Source organism: Lithobates pipiens, unplaced genomic scaffold (genome assembly GCF_037356315.1).
Source record: "Lithobates pipiens isolate NorthernLeopardFrog02 unplaced genomic scaffold, aLitPip1_a1.2 Scaffold_16, whole genome shotgun sequence".
Taxonomy (NCBI): Eukaryota; Metazoa; Chordata; class Amphibia; order Anura; family Ranidae; genus Lithobates; species Lithobates pipiens.
In genome coordinates, this window is record NW_027507748.1 from 449,111,337 (window position 1) to 449,130,735 (window position 19,399).

The 19,399-nt window shown below is 43.1% G+C and overlaps 1 protein-coding gene across 1 annotated transcript in view; it reads left to right on the plus strand.

Moving 5' to 3' along the window:
* The window catches only part of GABRG3 (gamma-aminobutyric acid type A receptor subunit gamma3), a 901,118-nt gene that overhangs the window by 853,620 nt on the left and 28,099 nt on the right, over positions 1 to 19,399 (plus strand). Inside the window, exon 7 of the mRNA XM_077482776.1 lies at positions 17,844 to 17,996. Coding sequence (XP_077338902.1) covers positions 17,844 to 17,996 — 153 coding nt within the window. The remainder of the gene's footprint in view (positions 1 to 17,843; positions 17,997 to 19,399) is intronic.

Genomic DNA, 19,399 nt, shown 5'->3' on the forward strand with positions numbered 1-19,399 from the left:
GATCGAATGGCTCATCGGTTCCCGGGTCGACCTCTCCCAGAAGGAAATCCTTCCCACACTATGGTGATTCGTCTGTTAAATTACAGAGACCAAGACTCCATTCTGCGTGCTACCTGATTGAAGGGAAGTCTTAAGATCAACAATGTGGTGGTGTCGCTTTATCCAAATCACTCCACCCTCTGTGTCATCCATCAAGGGAAAGTACAGTCTCCTAGGAATGCCATGGCGTGGTGGGAATCACTGCTGCAGGTTCCGTGAGCACCCTCTTGATGGGTGTCAGTTCTTCTGCTACATTTTTTTACCTCTGATGTGTAATGTGATCACCCAATTTACTTCTCCTACAGGGGAGTCCCCAACCCTCTTCTGTTGAGTTGGCATGAGCTGCCATGAGGGAAGTATGCTAATCCTCCCATCTGTGGAACACTGACACTTACTTGTTCATTACATGGGTAACAGGCCATGCAAGGTACAAGTTTTGGGTTTAAGCCCACTCTATTTTTTTAGGAGTACAGCAGGGGTGTTGCTGCCCTTGGGTGGCCTTTTCCTTTATGTAAATAGTTTTGTGGTTGTATGTATGAAGTGTGGATAGTTGTTTGAATGCCAATGTGATAGCCACCTATAACACAGTGGCTATGACTGGTTCGGGGGGGGGGGGGGGGGTGTTCAAAGGCCCTTAAGGCCCATTTTCTTTGTCCTTGCCCTATGGACGGTCTTTCCCCAATATGGCTGAGTTAGTTATTTTCTCATGGAACCTATGTGGACTGAACACAAAGTTTAAAAGGGCTCTGTTTTTTGAGCAGATTAAGCAGCTTAATCCACATATTCTCTGCTTTCAAGAAACATACCTAATGGGTTCCAACGTTTTAGCGCTAAAGAAACAGTGGGTCTCACATAATTATCACTCCACATATGCTAATTATGCCTGAGGGGTGGCAAATTCGAATTGCAATTTCGGACTCCAAGCCGCCAATATCTTATGCTACACGCCACTGTTCATAGGATTCCTATTTTACTGGTCATGGTCTACATCCCCCCCAATTATGGCCAATGTGTTTACTGAGCTGAATACAAAGCTTCCCTCTCTGCCATTATGTCCTACAATCATTTTAGGGGATTTTAACTTGGTACTACATCCATCAATGGATAGGTTGAGGCCTTTAACATCGGAATCCAAATTGTTCAGTAGATGGTGTAAGGCCTATGGATATGTAGATATATGGTGCTGGAAATGTATTACTATAGGAACCTTCTCTTGTCAATCTAATTCATATTGTACTCTTTCCAGGTTGGATTATGCACTCGCCACTAAGGATCTCCTACCATTTATTCCCAGACAGTGTCTGACCACTCAGTAGTACAGGTGATTCTGACCCTGGGTCATAGGCCCACGTTTTGGGTCCGGATGCTCAGTCCTTTCTGGATTTTCAGACGTGAAATTCATGAGTCCATTCCAACAGACATGGCCAATTACTGGGCATCTAACTCTGACGCTGCAGCCACAGGGCCAGTATAGGACACCTTTAAGGCAGTAATGCGGGGCTCATACATACTGTATCTCATATTAAGCACAAAGATCATCTGGGCATGCAATACAAATAACACTTGAGCAATCCCTAGAGGTCGCTAGATCTCAACATTTGACAAATCCGTCATCTGTAACTCGGGGTGGGATGACTGAGGCTCATAATGCATTACAGCTACACCTGGTTGACATGACTAAAATACAACAACTACACCTTTCAGCTTGTTTACATGAGCATGGGGGGAAAAAATGGAAGGCTGCTTGCTTTTCTTGCCTATATTGACTTCCAGGACAGCTAGATCTCTGACATACAGCTATCTGATGGTCAATTAATATTATTATTATTATTACAGATCCTTTGACTATAAATCAAGAGTTTCCATCATACTATGGTATGGACTCTATGACCCCTCCTAAGACCACCTTTACAGTTTTTTCTCCTCCTTAGACGTCCCCGCACTTAGTGACTCTCACAGACATCTTCTGGATCAGGCCATAACAATGGAGGAAGTGGAGACTGCTATCCGCTCCTTGCCATCCTCCAAAACTCCCAGCATTGACGGTCTTCCCTCTGAGTGGTATCATGCATTTACTGAAACACTTGCCCCTAAACTTCTTGCTACTTTTCCTGCATCATTGGATCAGAGAATACTCCCTGATTCGATGAATGAGGCCCTCATTGTAGTTTTACCTAAACCTGACAAGGATAAATTACTATGTGGGTCATACCATCCCATTTCTCTCCCAAATAATGATGCAAAAATACTGGCGCTTAGATTACAGAAGGTTATACTATCATAACCCCTGATCAATAGCGATCTCTCCTCGCCATTTTCATTGAAGAGAGACACCCCTCTCTCCACTCCTGTGCACTCTCACTATTGAGCCTCTTGCTCTAGCGGTGTGTCAGACGTCTGACATAGGGGATATCTACTATGGCCCGCTGGAGGAGAAGATAACACTTTATGCGGACCATGCCCTTGTGTACCTTGATGGCAAGAAAAGCTCCTTTAACAAGCTAATGCAGGTGGTAGGGGAGTTTGGAGAGGTGTCTGGACTGAAGGTCGGCTGGGACAAATTTATACCCATCCCTATTGGTCCTCCTTTTTTTGATGACTACAGGTTCTAACCTACAAATGACTCAATCCTTCAAGTACCTGGGTATTTAGATCCATAATGGGCTCTCCAAATATGAAGACCTTAATATTCCCCCAATAATCAAACAGATGACAGACAAACTTGGTCATGCACATGGTCAACGCTGCCTCTGAACCTTATATTTGGCATTCATATTTTTAAAATTATTTATTTGCCAACATTTTTATATTGTTTTAGAGCTGCTCTGGCTTTTTTCCCTAAAAAAAAACTATTTTTGAGTATTAAATCCACCTTATCCTCTATATCTCTACAGGCATCTAAATTAAAGGGGGGTCTTGCTTACCCAAATTTAAATCACCATTTTATTGCATCCCAACTTGCCTATGTCTACAATTGGTTGAACTCTGACCCTCAGATACCTCCACTGCTCACTTGTCAGCCTTCTTTGGCCCTGCTGTCTCTATCAAAGATGAGTTGCATAGATCGATTAAATCTAAGTGTTACCGACATTCCTCTTAATATGTGGGTTTTTTTTAGCCTGGAGAGACAACAGCAAACTCCCCAGATACCAAAAACTCCCCTCTGGAACAACCCCTGCCTCCGTGACGTCTATGGGCACCTGAACTCGCAATGGTGGGTTCACTTTAAAGTCACCCATCTCTCACATATTGTTCGGGGGAATAATTTTGTGTCATTTGACACCTTGAAGTATGACCCTGGCATTGACCATAAATTCTGTTCAAATACTTACTACTCCGACATGCCATCCGGGCATAGTTCGGTTCCCTGACTATGTAGCTCATGGAGTCTCCAATGGAAGACCTACTATCCTATCCTGAACTTACTAAATTAGAAACAACCCTTTATAGTCATCTTTCCTTGGTGGGGGTGGATCCATTTCAGAACTCATATGATAAATGGTTGGTGTTGTTGCCTGAGCTCACTGAGAAGGGTTAGGAATTTAGCCACTGAGTTCTGTTTTCAGGATATTATTAGCACTGCTGATCAATTTATTACATTTAAATTAATTTATCATCTACACTATACCCCATCTAAGCTGGCTTTTATGGGCTTAGGAATCGCTGTAGTCTGCTCCAGATGTAATCTAGCTAATGCTGATTTATTTCATATGTTTTGGAGCTGCCCGGGACAGACTTCTTACTGAAAGGAATTTTTTAGGTTTTTCAACAACCAGCTTGTCCTTCCACTACCACAGACCCCAGAAGTGGGACTTTTGGCATATTGAAGGACTTTGTACAAAGGACTCATTGTCAGGGCTGGCTTAGCCCTTCCTCCTCTGGGCTGGCCGCTCAGCTGTTGGCTAATTGCCAGCTCTTTTCTCTTTCCACAGTTACCAGCTGTTCCTGATGATGCTCGTTTGACCTGCCTATTTAAAGCCTTCCTGCTCACTTTTTCATTTGCCTTTGCGTTGGTCACATCACAGGGAACCATCTCCTGCTGTTTGTTTCTAGACTGGCTTGCTGATATCCCACCTGGCTTTGTATCCTGCTTGCGGTTGCTCTCCTTGGATCCCTGACTTCCGGCCTGGCTGATTACCCAATCTGGTTAATGAACTTTGGACTGGCTGACTACCCAATCTGGCTACTGGACTCTGGCTATGCTTGACTATGCTTTTTTCTATTTACCTTTATATTTTTATTAATAAACAAGTGTGATTTGATTGTACTTCTTTCTCAGTCTGTTTCATGGTTTCTGGCAGTACGAAGGCCATGAATTCAGAAGATACAGTCAATCCACTTGTTGGTAATATTTTTTCCAGATTGGATGAGCAAGATCACTGCATGGATCAGTTTGCCTTGGCATTACAAATGCTCCTGAATCACACGGCTCACCTGGAATCCCCTATGGTGGCTGCTCCGGTACAACCTGAGTCGCAGGTCGTCCCTGCTGCTGCGCCAGCCTCTGTGCAGGCACCCGCCTCAAGTATTACCTCTATAAGAGGTATGTCTGGTTCTGCTCCGCTTCCCCAGCGATTTGGGGGTGATTCAGTTCAATGCAGAGGGTTTCTCAATCAGGTTGAGATATACTTCTAAATGCTGCCCCAGGCGTTTCCCACAGAAAGAAGCAAAGTAGGTTTCGTGATATCTTTGCTTTCTGAGAGAGCCTTGGTCTGGGCTAACCCCCTATGGGAGACGCAAAAACCTGTTGTCTTGAGTTACCCTCAGTTTGTGGCCTCCTTTAAAATGTTTTTTGACGTTCCTGCACGCTCCGCTCCTGCTGCCAAGTGCCTCATGTCCATCAAACAGAGTACGAGAACTGTTGCCGACTACGCCATTGAATTCCATACTCTGGCAGCAGAGGTTACTTGGAACAATGAGGCCCTCGTGGCTGCTTTTTCTCATGGTCTCTCGGATTCCATCAAGGATGAGATAGCAGCCCAAGATATACCCACTGAGCTGGAGAGCTTGATCTCGTTTGCCATTCTCATTGACTCCAGACTCAGAGAAAGACTTTCTCTTAAGGAGCGCTTGCGGAAGCCTCCTGTACGTTTGCCTCCGAGCTTTGTAGTCCCACCCATGCCTCCCTCACCTCCCATGCCTCCTGGTACCGAGTTGGTCAGTGAAGATGAACCTATGCACCTGGGCTTCACGTGTCTCTCTGCAGATAAGAGAGCCTTTAGGAGGAGGGAGAGATTGTGCCTTTATTGTGGCCAGGCAGGTCACTTTTTGAAGTCTTGTCCTACCCGTCCAGGGAACGCCCGTACCTTGAGGTCCTGTCATGGACAGACCTTAGATGGTGTTGTTTCGTCCCCAGTTATCCAGATGGATAAGCCCCTGGTTTTGGCCACCCTTTTTTGGGCTGAGTCGTCCATCGAGATACAGGCTCTAATCGACTCTGGGGCTGCAGGCCTGTTCATTGATGCTGCATTTGTTTCGCAGCACTCGATTCCTCTGCAGTTGCGTGACACTCCACTTGCCATTGAGGCTCTTGACGGGAGACCTTTACAGCCTGCCCATGTGACTCATGAGACGGTCCCATTGGCCATGGCCGTAGGGGCTCTTCACCATGAGATAATCCAATTCCAAGTTATTTCCTCACCCTGATTTCTGCTGGTTATTGGTTATCCTTGGTTACAGAGGCACAACCCCTCTTTTGATTGGCTCCATGCTGAGGTTCTCTCCTGGTCACCACAATGCAGTGAGACATGCTTCCTGAATGTATCCAAGGTCCTGTGCACCGCTACACTTCCCTCCTTGCCGGAGGAGTACCGTGATTTTGGCGATGTCTTTGATAAAGGTCAAGCTGGTAGTTTGCCTCCACACCGGCCTTATGATTGCGCAATTGACCTTCAACCTGGTGCCATACCTCCTCGTGCCCTGATTTACCCTTTGTCGGTCTTGGAGGAGTATGTTGCTGACGCATTTTCTCGAGGTTTCATCCGCAAGTCCTCGTCTCCTGCTGGTGCTGGTTTCTTCTTTGTGAAAAAGAAGAGCGGTGAACTGAGACCTTGTATAGATTATAGGGGTCTCAATCGTGTCTCGATTAAGAACGCCTACCCAATTCCATTGATTACAGAGCTATTTGACCGCCTCAAGGGAGCAACGGTTTTCACAAAGCTTGACCTGAGAGGGGCATACAATCTCGTCCACATTAAGGAGGGCGACGAGTAGAAAACTGCGTTTAATACCAGAACAGGCCATTATGAATACCTGCTAATGCCTTTTGGCCTTTGTAACGCCCCAGCAGTTTTCCAGGAATTTATTAACGATGTCCTCCGAGATTTGTTGCAATTGTGTGTTGTGGTTTATCTCGCTGGCATCCTCATATTTTTCAAGTCCCTGGAGAGCCACCACACAGATGTCTGTCGTGTACTTCAGAAACTAAGAGAGAACAATCTCTAATGTAAACTGGAGAAGTGCGAGTTCCATCGTGAACAGGTTACATTCCTGGGTTATGTCATTTCCACTGCTGGTTTTTCGAAGGACCCAGAGAAACTGTCGGCAGTCCTACAGTGGCCTCGACCTGTGGGTTTACGTGCTCTGCAGCATTTCCTGGGCTTTGCCAACTACTATCAGAAGTTTATTCGTAACTTCTCGTCTCTGGTCAAGCCTCTGACTGATATGACCAGAAAGGATGGTAACCCACAGAGTTGGTCTCCGGAGTCCATTAAGGCCTTTGAGACTCTCAAGGCCACCTTTGTTTCTGCTCCTGTGTTGGCACATCCTGATCCTACATTGCCTTTTATCCTAGAAGTTGATGCTTCTGAGACGGGAGTTGGCGCCCTTCTGTCTCAACGTCCTAACTCCGAGAGCACTATGCATCCGTGTGGCTACTTTTCCAAGAAATTGTCAGCTGCTGAGTCCAATTATGAGATTGGTGACAGAGAGCTGTTGGCGATTATTTTAGCCCTGAAAGAATGGAGACATCTCCTTGAAGGTACCACTGTGCCTGTTCTTATTCTTACTTACCATAAGAATCTTACATTCTTGTCTGAGGCTAAGCGACTCTCTCCCAGAAGGACGTGATGGGCTCTTTTCTTGTCGAGCTTTAATTACATTGTCTCATTCTTACCCGGTACTAAGGCCGCGTACACACGCGCGGACTGTTGGCCCAACCTTGTCCGCTGAACAGTGTTTGGGCGGACAGTCCGCTCGTGTGTGGGCTTTCAGCGGACAGTTTCAGCGGACAGTTGGACGGACAAGGTTTTACGGAAATTCCGAAAAACTGTCCGCTGAAACCTTGTTTCAACGAACAGTCCGCCCGTGTGTAGGCTTGTTCGTCAAACTAAGTTCCGCGCATGCTCAGAAAGGATTTTCAAGCCGAAAGTTATAATGCAGTGTATAGGACGTCGTATTTTGCGTCCCGTCGTACGTGCCGTTCACGTCATCGCGCACGGTTTCAGCAAACTGTTCGTTCGTCGTGTGTGGCCATGTCCGTCCATGCTAAGTTTGAGCGGACTGTTCGCTCAAACTGTTGGACGGACAAAGTTGGGCCAACAGTCCGCGCGTGTGTACGCGGCCTAAGAATGTAAGGGCTGATGCCTTGTCACGACAATTTTCCTCCACTTCCAAGTCGGAGTCGGTTCCGGTTCCTATGATTTCTCCTGATTGTATCTTAGCTACGGTTCACACCAGTCTTACTTCTCCTTTGGGTGACAAAATTCTTGCTGCTCAGGTCCATGCTACTCCTGATAAACCTTGTGACCGCTGCTTTGTCCCAGAGAGTCTCCGTACTGCAGTGCTCCAGACTTATCATTCTCCCAAGGCAGCTGGCCATCCTGGGAAGAATCAACTCATTTGGGCCATCTCCCAACAATTCTGGTGGCCTAGTCTATGGGCTGATGTTCCTGCCTTCGTAGCTGCCTGTCCCGTGTGTGCTCAGAGTAAGACTCCACGACACCTTCCAGTGGGCCTCCTACAACCCATACCCAATGGAGAGAGGCCCTGGACTCACATGGATTTCATTGTGGAATTGCCCAACTCCCAAGGCAACACTGTTATCCTTATGGTGGTTGACCGGTTCTCAAAGATGTGTCATTGTATTCCACTTAAGAAGTTGCCCACCTCTAAGGAACTAGCTTCCATTTTTGCTTGGGGATTCTTTCGCTTACATGGGCTACCCAAGGTGATTGTCTCGGATAGGGGCAGTCAGTTTGTCTTTTGTACACAGTTGGGAATAAAGCTTGCCTTCTCTTCTTCATATCACCCGCAGTCTAATGGGGCTGCAGAACGAGCCAATCTGTCCTTGGAGCAATTCCTACGTTGCTATATTTCTGACCATCATAACAACTGGTCTGACCTATTACCTTGGGCAGAGTTTGTTCACAACAGTGCCTTGAATTCTGCCTCCCGATTGTCTCCATTTATGGCGAATTATGGTTTCTAACCTTCCATGTTGCCTGACTCGTTTTTTCCGCAGAGTATTCCTGCATTAGAGGAGCATCTCCGTGGTCTTCGTTCCACTCGGGTACAAGTCCAGGAGGCTTTGCGTCATGCTAATGATAGGTACAGACTCCATACTGACCACAGACGCCTGCCTGCGCCTTCCTGCGCCTTCCTACCAGGTTGGGGACGGGGTCTGGCTGTCATCTCGCAACCTCCAGCTTCGTGTTCCCTCACTGAAGTTTGCACCTCGGTTTATTGGGCCGTTCCGGATCCTTTGCAGGATTAACCCAGTAGTTAACCCTGAGAACCATGAGGAGTATGAGGTACAATCCATTGTTGACTCCTGTAGGTTCCGTGGGCGCATACAGTACCTGGTGCATTGGAAGGGGTACAGTCCGGAGGAATGCTCCTGAGTTTCATCCTCTGATGTACATGCCCCTGTTCTCCTCCGCGAGTTCCATAGACGGTTTACTCTCAAGCCCGGTGGCCCTCTGAGGGAGAGGGGAGAGGGGTCATTGGGGGGTACTGTCAGGGCTGGCTTAGCCCTTCCTCCTCTGGGCTGACCGCTCAGCTGTTGGCTAATTGCCAGCTCTTTTCTCTTTCCATAGTTACCAGCTGTTCCCGATGATGCTCGTCTGACCTGCCTATTTAAAGCCTTCCTGCTCACTTTTTCATTTGCCTTCGCGATGGTCACATCACCGGTAACCATCTCCTGCTGTTTTGTTTCTTCTGACATCCCACCTGGCTTCGTATCCTGCTTACGATTGCTCTCCTTAGATCCCTGACTTCAGGCCTGGCTGATTACCCAATCTTTTTAATGAACTTTGGACTGGCTGACTACTCGATCTGGCTACTGGACTCTGGCTATGCTTGACTACGCTTTTTTCTATTTACCTTTTTATTTTTATTAATAAACAAGTGTGATTTGATTGTACTTCTGTATCAGTCTGTTTCATGGTTTCTGACACTCATGCCTGGACCTTAATTCACACAGTTCTGTACTATGCACATAAAATTATATTGTTGCACTGGAAGGATGCTACCTCCCCAACGACTCATACTTTGTACCCTATTACTAATGGGGAGCTTCCCAAATGAAAGCTAATTTATAACATTAGAGCATGCTTGACCATGGCAACCATGGTTGGATACCTCTAAATAATTTTGGGGTAATGTTTTGTCCTCTCAGCTGAACTTATCAAGATCAGCCTTTATTACTTTTCAGCCATGCAGGCCAGACAAATGTTGAGTAGTTGTGCTGGGCATTGTTCTATATGGTATTATGTTTTTGTTTTGCAAAGGTTGGGACCGTGGCACTGTGGTATTAGGGTGGGACATAGATGTGCATGGGCATGTGTGTATGGCTGTTTTGGTTTGTTTGTTTTTTTGGTAACTGTACCTTTAAGACCCAGTTCATAATGGTCCCATCCCCGCCACCATTCTTGTTGGTTGTGTGGGAATTGGGAAGTATTGTTCCTTCTCAATATATTCAATCGGCCATGTGGGTCTAAAAGACATAATATGTTTATTTGCTGCATTTCAATAATGTCTTTGTAGTGTACTATATTGTTTGTTTTTGTGTTTATGAAAGACCATAAATAAACACCTTTAAAAAAAAAATGGTCCTACATGCTCAGACCTTACCTTTTTGCTATGAATATATTTGAAGAATATTTTGGGCTTTGTCCTACTATATTCTGCAAATTGTTGTTAGTTTAGAATGTTATTTCCTTTTTTACATGTTCTGTTATATTCTTTGTAACATTTAAACAATGAAGTATTCCTTCATTTTTAAAATATTTATTATTGATAGCTTTTTTAACTTTGGCCATGGTTTTATTTTTAGTCTTTTAAGCTTGTTGACCATGGGAATATATTTTACAGTGTCTTCACATACGCTTATTTTGAAGAATTCCCATTTCTGTTCTGTGTTCAATGCCAATATTCCCTCCCAATCTTGGAGAGCAACCCTCTGCCTTAGAAAATTTGCTCTCTTAAAGTTAAGTGTTTTATATTTCTACTATGTGTTAGTTTACAGCTAACATTAAATGAAATAATTTTAGGGTCACTGCTACCTAGATGTTCTTTTAGATGAACATTAGTAATAAACTCTGCATGATTTGAGATTACCAGGATTACCAGGTCCAGCAAAGCATCATTCCTAGTTGGGGCCTCTATGAAGTGTACCATAAAAGTGTCTTGTAATTTATACTGTACATGTTTGCCAAGAAAGCTTAGACTTCTGTAGTAAATCATTGCTTTTGCTAAACAGAGAAGCTGCACATACAACTGTAGGATACACAATTTATATATTACAGAATATGCCTACAAAAAGCACACGCCAATAATCCTTTCCACCAAAATAAGCATATGTATGCAATAAGTAAACTAAACAGTTACTCAACTCTGGCTTTCAATTGATAGAGTAATCTCTGAGAGTCCAACACCAAACATCCTATAAAGTCTTCCAGCACATGTCTCAATTATCAACATCTCTTAAAGCTTTTGCCCGGGAAGGAGCTAAATAACCCCCCCCCCCCCTCCCCGTATTGTAAATGGGAGAAAAAAATTATTTCGAACCCTGTGTTTTCTGTCATATCAGACTTTTGTCCCTGTAAAGCTGAAACATTGCTTTGAGCAGAGTTAGCAATGCCCTTGGCAGTCAGTGAAAAGAAAGTTCCAGATGATGAAGTCCCTTGTCCTCCTTTCCTTGTCCTCCTGGTCATAAGGAAATGCTTAGATGAAAGTCAAGTCCAATTCAGCCACCATCAGGAAACGTTACGCATCTTCTTCAGGCTCTCATCTGATCTTTTGGTCTTCCTCCTCCCATTTGGCTTGGTAATCTGCTCTGCATGCTCCACCTCTCGATGCTCAGTACCTTAAAAGAGTAAAAGCAAATTACAGTATATGTTCCTTCTAACTGTGCAAATAACATACCTGTAGCTCACTGCTCACATTTCTCTTTTTCCCCAGTTCTAACTGCAAAACTATATTAGGGTGCCCACTGTTGCCTTGTAACACTTTCCCAGAAAGGCATAGATTTCCAGCGGCAAACCTGCATCTCTCTCTCTATGCTGTCCTGGGAACACTGGCCTACTGTTGTGTGATTTTCACAGCATGGCACTCTCTAGCAAAGTGCCCCATTTTATGACAACCGGAAACACATACAGTGACTGAATCTACCATTCTCAACCACTTACTTTCACCTCTTAAGCAATGCTGGTGTAGAAATCGCATTCCTCTTTAAGGACCCCCACCTTAAGTAAATAAATTCACATGTGTCTCCTGGAGACCATTGGCCTTGCCTTCCTTTTATCTGACTCAACTCGGCCATCACTATTTGAGTTGATCAGATTACCAGCTTTCTGCTTATGGGAATAGACAGTGGCACATATCCTACGTTTGCCTTTCAAGCTTAGGGCCTTTGTCCTTTGTTATGGCATCATTAGACTTGTTTATGATGTCTGAACACCACTCATTCAAATATTCAGCTCTGTTTGCCTTGATTTGAACACACTTCAGCAGGTTTGACTTTGATGTCTATACTGTCTAAACCCTTTGCCTTGCTTGCAGTGTTATCCAAGCACTTGATCCCCACTGCACGTAAATTTCTTTCTAACTCTGACTTTTTCCTCTTTTCAGATTCAATATGTACTGTAGAGCATGCAGAAAGTGCAAACCAAACATAGCAACTGCCCACATCTCTCCCTTACTGAACCCAAGTTTTTGAGAATAACATTTGAGTAAAGAGCAGAGACTCCATTCCCCCAAGCTCATTTAAAAGGAGAAGCATACCTAGCCAGCTTCTTTGCAACAGACATCCATTGAGTAGCTCAGGCCCAGGTAGGAAGGGTGCACACCTTCTTCTCCTGGACACCAGAAACCTTTGCAGCCTTAATCTTCCTAAACAGTGTATGCAGCATTTTTTTCCGAGCAGTAGCAACAGAACACACCACAGAAAACAGGTCTGCTTCAAATGAGCTTTAGCACAAATCCCAGATGAGCCCCCAAATGTTTTGCTTGTGTATTTTAAAGAATATTTACAGTACAAGCCAAGGAAGCTTAGACTTTTGTAGTGTATAAATGATTTTACTAAACAGATACACATACAACTGCAGAATACACAATTTATAAATTACAATATATGACTACAACATGCACAAGCCAATTATCCTTGCTACCAAAATAAGCATTTACAATATGTATGCAATAAGTAAACAAAATGGTTACTCAGCTCAGGCTATCAATTGATGGAGTAATCTCCGGGAATCCAACACCAAACATCTTCCTCAAGTCTTCCATCACACATCTTGCTTCTTAGGCCGCGTACACACGGGCGGATTGTCTGCCCAACTAAGTTCGTCAGACAATCCGACAGACAGTCCGTTCAAAATTTGAATGAACGGACTTGACCACACACGATGAGCAAACAGTCCGCTGAAAGCGTGCGCGATGACGTGTACAGCACGTACGACGGGACTAGAAAAACGACGTCCTATACACTGCAATGCAACCTTCGGCCGTGTAAATCCTTTCTGAGCATGCGCCATACTTAGTCCGTCCAACTTGCCTACACACGAGCGGACTGTCCGCTGAAACCAAGTTTGGACGGACAAAACCAAGTTTGAACGGACACAATTACGGAAATTACGTAAGACTTTGTTCGTCAGACAGTCCGCTGAAAAAGTCCGCTGAAGCCCACACACGAGCGGATTGTCCGCTGAAACACGGTTCAGCGGACTAAGTTGGACAGACAATCCGCCCGTGTGTACGCGGCCTTAGTGTTCCAACCAACTCTGTCCTTTGTCGCCCACATGCCTGTTTCAAAAGTCATAAACTCCACCCCCTAACTTCCTGTATATCGTACCCTGTCCTCTGCTTAGCTCATAAACCAATCTGACTGGATTCTTAAAACAGCACATGGTCTTAAAAATCTAACTATGCAATCTAACAAATAAATATGCTATACAAGCACCTAAATATCCATAGCAACACATCCAGTGAGCAACTTACATCCCAGCATGTGTGTGATTCTCTGTGTACTCCAGCCTGTAACCAGCTTACCTGTACCTGTGCATCCCAGCCAGCATAAAGTCTTTCTTCACCTCTTTGAATCTCTGTGTACTGGCAACAACCTGCATTCTAGCTCATGTGTAATTCTCTGAGCACTCCTGTCTACATCTAATCTCCCTTTGTTGAGTCTCCGGCAATCTCATAACTCCCATTGCTGCAAAAGACTTGAGACTTGTTCCATTTACTTCTAGCAAGCCCTGGTGCAAAATGAGACTCACCCCTGTGCATCTGTACTATTTCACCAGTAGTACTGCTTGCTCAGGTCAGATGGTCACAACCTGGATACAGTCAAACCCATGTCCAATCTTAGACCATTTGGCTTATTAGCTCCTGTACTTTGGCCCCCTCTCTTTCACTAATCACATGGGCATGCTGTTCTCTCTGTTTCTCCTCTGTTTCCCCACTGGCTGCCCCAACTGCTTTAACCAAGTCCTGGTCAGCCAGTCTGTACTCGTCGGATCATATTTTCAAGCCATGACAGTATATATGGTTGGTATATGTTTAGCCCTATACAACCTAATAAAAGAAAAATGTGCCAGATTTAAACTTGGCTTCACCAAGTCAGAAATAAGATTGCAGGATTTATGAGTGACAAGACTATTCAGAAATAGTGGTCAAATCTAACAAAACCTACTGTATTTTTGATGAGGAATCTGAACACCTATGGCAACACAAGCCTGAACAATATATATTTAAGGGTATTGTGTCACAAGTATGTAATAATGTCTAACATAAATACTGTATAGCACTATGAATCTTTAGGAGTGTCTGATGTAAACTTATAACAAGAAGCAAACGAATAGCCTTCAAACATTGCACATTGTCTGCCACTCCAAGTATGTTAACATGTCCTTTGATCAATTGCCACATTCTCTACAGTCAGTTGATTTTTATGGCAGTTTTTTTTAAAGGGATTTATGAATGTTGGACATAACAGTAAGAACAAATGAGCTGATGTTTTTCAGTAGGTTTGAAAGTGAAATTATTTTTTTCTTCTTCAAAAAAATAAGAATATGGAGCATACTGTATTTATAAAACAGTGAATCTGACATTCACCAAAAATTCACTGCATGTGAATCTTCCAGGTACATGTGGTTTAAATGGCAATGGTTGATTTACCTCCACCAGTGAATGTTTTGATGAAAGTCACATCGACTGCTTTATAAATATGCCCTATACCATTCTCTTTTGTGCCATTTTATATGTATAATTAAACAGTTTAAAAGATAGATGACTCTGAACTTGTTTGCAGTGTTTAAAATTGATTAGGGTGCAACTATATGATAATGGATCTCTGAAGTAAAATACATCTCAAGCCCATCACCCTCCAGCCACCGCACTAAAGCTAATTCCATTACTTGAATCTCTGCCATAGTAAAGCAGTGCCAACAATGCAGTATACTAATTTCTTTAGTAGAAATTCAGAAGTGTATATATTATAAATTGTTTCGTATCACCTGACATTTTTCATCAAAAAGTATATTTGCAATCGGCTAGTACTGGGCACCTGGTAAAATGCATGCTCTGTTAGGGCTATACTGTATTTCTTAATATAGCGGTTTCATTACATTTCCTCAAAATCTATATTTTCAGAGCTTCTCAATAAAGAGCAATGCTATGTCAAATGAAGTCGTGAGATTAGTTAAAAAAAGATTTCCAATTTGTTATTGTAAGCAGTTACTAAAGGGATAGTGCAAAGAACACCCAAGGTAAAATAAAAAAATGTGCTTTCATGTGATATGATGGTTGGAGTGAGCACAGCTTCACCTCATCGTTTAACCCCTTCCTGCCAGTGAGATTCAGCTCTTAAGGGGATCTTAATGCCAGGGGCCAATAGGCAGGCTCCCGATCTTTGCAATCACTGTAATCGCTGTAATTGGCTGTTCACAGCTCCGACGCAACCCACAGGGGTTGCCAAATGAGCACAAAACTGCAGCGCTGGCTGTACACATATACAGTATGTGGCAGTGTTAAAGCTCTCTGCCATGCTGCCACATGTACAGTATGTGTACGGCAGGTGGAAAGGGGTTACGCGGAAAAAAGTGGAAATTTTCCTTGCAGTTTGCAACCATTCCCTTTGCAAAGTAAACATAATCTCTTCCTTCAGTAAATCAACTGTGCAGAAATATGTCAATCCAATACTCGTGTGTTTTCTGGTTTACTGCTTTTCTAATCATTTTCAGTAAATGTGTTCTGAAAGTACACTTTTCATGAGATAAGTATGGGGGTTGCCATTGCTGGCCTCCTTCTGAATGTGCTAGTTGTCTGATTGTGCTGTGTGTGAACATAATTAATTCACATAACTGAGACAGGCATGTTATAAATGAATGTCAAAAAAGGGTTGGGTTTTATTTTCTCCACACAGATCAGTGTCTCAGGTAATATTAAAGCCAATCCATCAGCAGGTTAACAACAGTAGCCTATGACATTTTCACATAACAAGTGCCTTACCTCACCCCCCTCCCTCCCCCATTTAGCATGCCCTCACATACTACTCTGGTGCAGCGCAGGGCCAGCTTTCCCTAGATGACTCTCCCAAGCAACTGAAAAAACTGTCGTAACTACTGCTCCATGGAGTGCAGGTCCACGCTGCATCTGAAGTCTGTGTAGGGACATAAGGAGGGGAGTAGGGGAATTTAAACAGTGAGGGGAAAAAGTATTTGATCCCTTGCTAATTTTGTACATTTGACAACTGACAAAGAAATGATCAGTCAATAATTTTAATGGAGGTTTATGTTAACAATGAGAGACAGAATAACAACTAAACAATCCAGAAAATGCATTTCATAAAAGTTATATATTGATTTGCATTTTAATGAGTGAAATAAGTATTTGACTCCTTTGCAAAACATGACGTAATACTTGGTAGCAAAACCCTTGTTGGCAATCACAGAGGCCAGACATTTCTTGTAGTTGGCCACCAGGTTTGCACACATTTCAGGAGGGATTTTGTCCCAGTCCTTTTTGCAGATCCTCTCCAAGTCTTTAAGGTTTTAAGGCTGACATTTGGTAACGCGAACCTTCAGCTCCCTCCCTATATTTTCTATGGGATTAAGGTCTGGAGACTGGCTAGGCCACTCCAGGACTTTGATGCGCTTCTTCTTGAGCCACTCCTTTGTTGTCTTGGCCATGTGTTTTGGGTCATTGTCATGATGGAATTCCTATCCGCTATCTATTTTTAATGCCCTGGCTGAGGAAAGGAGGTTCTCACCCAAGATTTGATGGTATATGGCCCCGTCCATCGTCCCTTTGATGCAGTGAAGTTGTCCTGTTCCCTTAACAGGAAAACACCTCCAAAGCATAATGTTTCCACCTCCATGTTTAACAGTGGGGATGGTGGTCTTGGAGTCATAGGCAGCATCCCTCCTCCTCCAAACATGGCAAGTTGAGTTGATGCCAAAGAGCTTGATTTTGGTCTCATCTGGCCACAAAACTTTCACCCAGTTCTCCTCTGTGGGTGCTGCAAGATTTCCATACCTTGCGGTGTAGTGTGTTACCAATTGTTTTCTTGGTGACTATAGTCCCAGCTGCCTTGAGATCATTGACAAGATTCTCCTGTGCAGTCCTTGGCTGATTCCTCACTGTTCTCATGACCATTGAAACTCCACAAGGTAATATCTTGCATGGAGCCCCAGACAGAGGGAGAGTGACATTTATTTTGTGTTTGTTCCATTTGCGAATAATCGCACCAACTGTTGTCACATTCCAGCCTTGTGTAGGTCTACTATTTCATCCCTGACATCCTTAGATTGCTTTTTGGTCTTGGCCATGGTGGAGAGATTGGAATCTGACTGAGGTGGAGAGATTGGAATCTGAATCTGATTGTGGATTCTGTAGACTGGTGACTTTATACAGGTAACAAGCTGAGGATAGGAGCACTCCCTTTAAGGTGGTGCTCCTTATTTCAGCTTGTTACCTGTATAGAAGACACCTGAGAGCCAGAAATCTTGCTGATTGATAGGGGATCAAATACTTATTTCACTCTTTAAAATGCAAATCAATTTATAACTTTTTTGAAATACGTTTTTCTGGACTTTTTTTGTTATTCTGTCTCTCACTGTTAAAATAAACCTACTATTAAAATTATAGACTGGTCATTTCTTTGTCAGCGAGCAAAGGTACAAAATCAACAGGAGATCAAATACTTTTTTCCCTCACTGTGTAGGGTTTTCATGTAGAAACGTGACCTCGTGCCATAAGAGAATTGATTTCTTCACAGGTTTTTTAAGACATTTTCAGCTTTGGGGTCACTATGTTTATCATGATATGCATCTCTAAAATATGTTCTTTATTTATCTTATCAGGTGATTACGTTGTCATGACAGTATACTTTGATTTAAGCAGAAGAATGGGATACTTCACTATTCAAACATATATCCCTTGCATACTAACAGTTGTGCTCTCCTGGGTATCATTCTGGATAAAAAAAGATGCCACACCAGCAAGAACAGCATTAGGTAAGATATATTTAGTTATTATAGAAATCCTTGAGGCTCAAATGTTGATGAAAGCCTTAAAGAGGGTTTATACCTCTGTGTTGTCTGCCAGTGGAAAGTCTTCTCTTTGAAGTAATGCATCTTTAACATGGTTACGCCACTGAGCAGCAATAAGGTTTTTTCGACACTGGAAATTCTCCTTAAAGTTAACTCTATAAAACTCATTTTATTTAAAAAAAGTGCGCAACTATTTTTAGTTTTAGGTTACAGTGGGGGAGGGTTATAACCTTGCCAGGTTTTATTGCTACAAAAATGGAAATCAAAGTGCCACAGCACTACTAAGAGGTTCAGATACAAATTTATTCCAAAATCAAGGGGACAGTGCAAAAAGTACCCAAAGAATTTAAGGGTTTATTATAATAAAGTTGTATCTGGACCTCTTAGCAGTAGGGTGGCGTTTGAAAATACATTTTTGTTATATTACACTATAAGCCAAGGAGACCGTGGAGATCCTCTGGGGAGTAGAAGCTGTCTGCTAAGGAATCAGATCATTTATATCAATACTTTAAGATAAAGGCAAGTCTAAAATGTTGTCACCAGAACAGGAATAAAGAGGTAATCTTCTAAGGGGGGCAGTTATTCTGGTGACAGCTGTCTAAGGTGATTTCCTTTACTTTGAAGAGATTTCCTTTCACTTTCTGTTGTGTCTGCAGGACTGAACGTGAATGTATATCTAATAATTGAAACATGGATGCAAGAAAAAAAAAACAATTTTTATTTTTTTACCATTTTCTGCTTTATCTAAAACGGAAAAAGTTTTACTTTAGATATACTTTAAATGAAATTAAGCTTTTTATTTATGTTTTTCTGTATTGGTATAAGGCAAGCTGTCATTGTTGACATGTTTCTTCTCAGACCAGGCAGATGAGCACTGGAGTTTTTTAGGACTCTCCCTGGCAAAAACAAATTAAAACAGTATTCAATTTAAAAACAAAATTGCAATATATTGCAGCTATCAAATCTCAAATGTGAATAGGTTGCAGCAATCATTTTCTTTTTGTGTCTTTTTTACTTTATTTTCATCTGGCAATTTGGCCAGTTAAACACTAATGTCATAGAGTGTCTCCACTGGAAGGGCAATGGGGCCACCTTTGGGCAGCAGTATTTTAAGTCTATGGAGAGGATAGCGTTAGACCAGCAGATTAAGGCTGTGTTCACATATGTGCGAATTGGATGGGAGTTTCCCCGCATTCAATTTGCATGACATGCGAGTGTGCCCGGCTTGCAATGGAACCAGTTCACACATGTCCTAGGGAGGCGCGGTCCGCATTCCAAAAAGACCTTGTCCATCTTTGGGTACATTTCAGGTGTGAATTCAGGCAAAAATTCAGACCTGATTCACACTTGAACCGGTGAACAAAGAT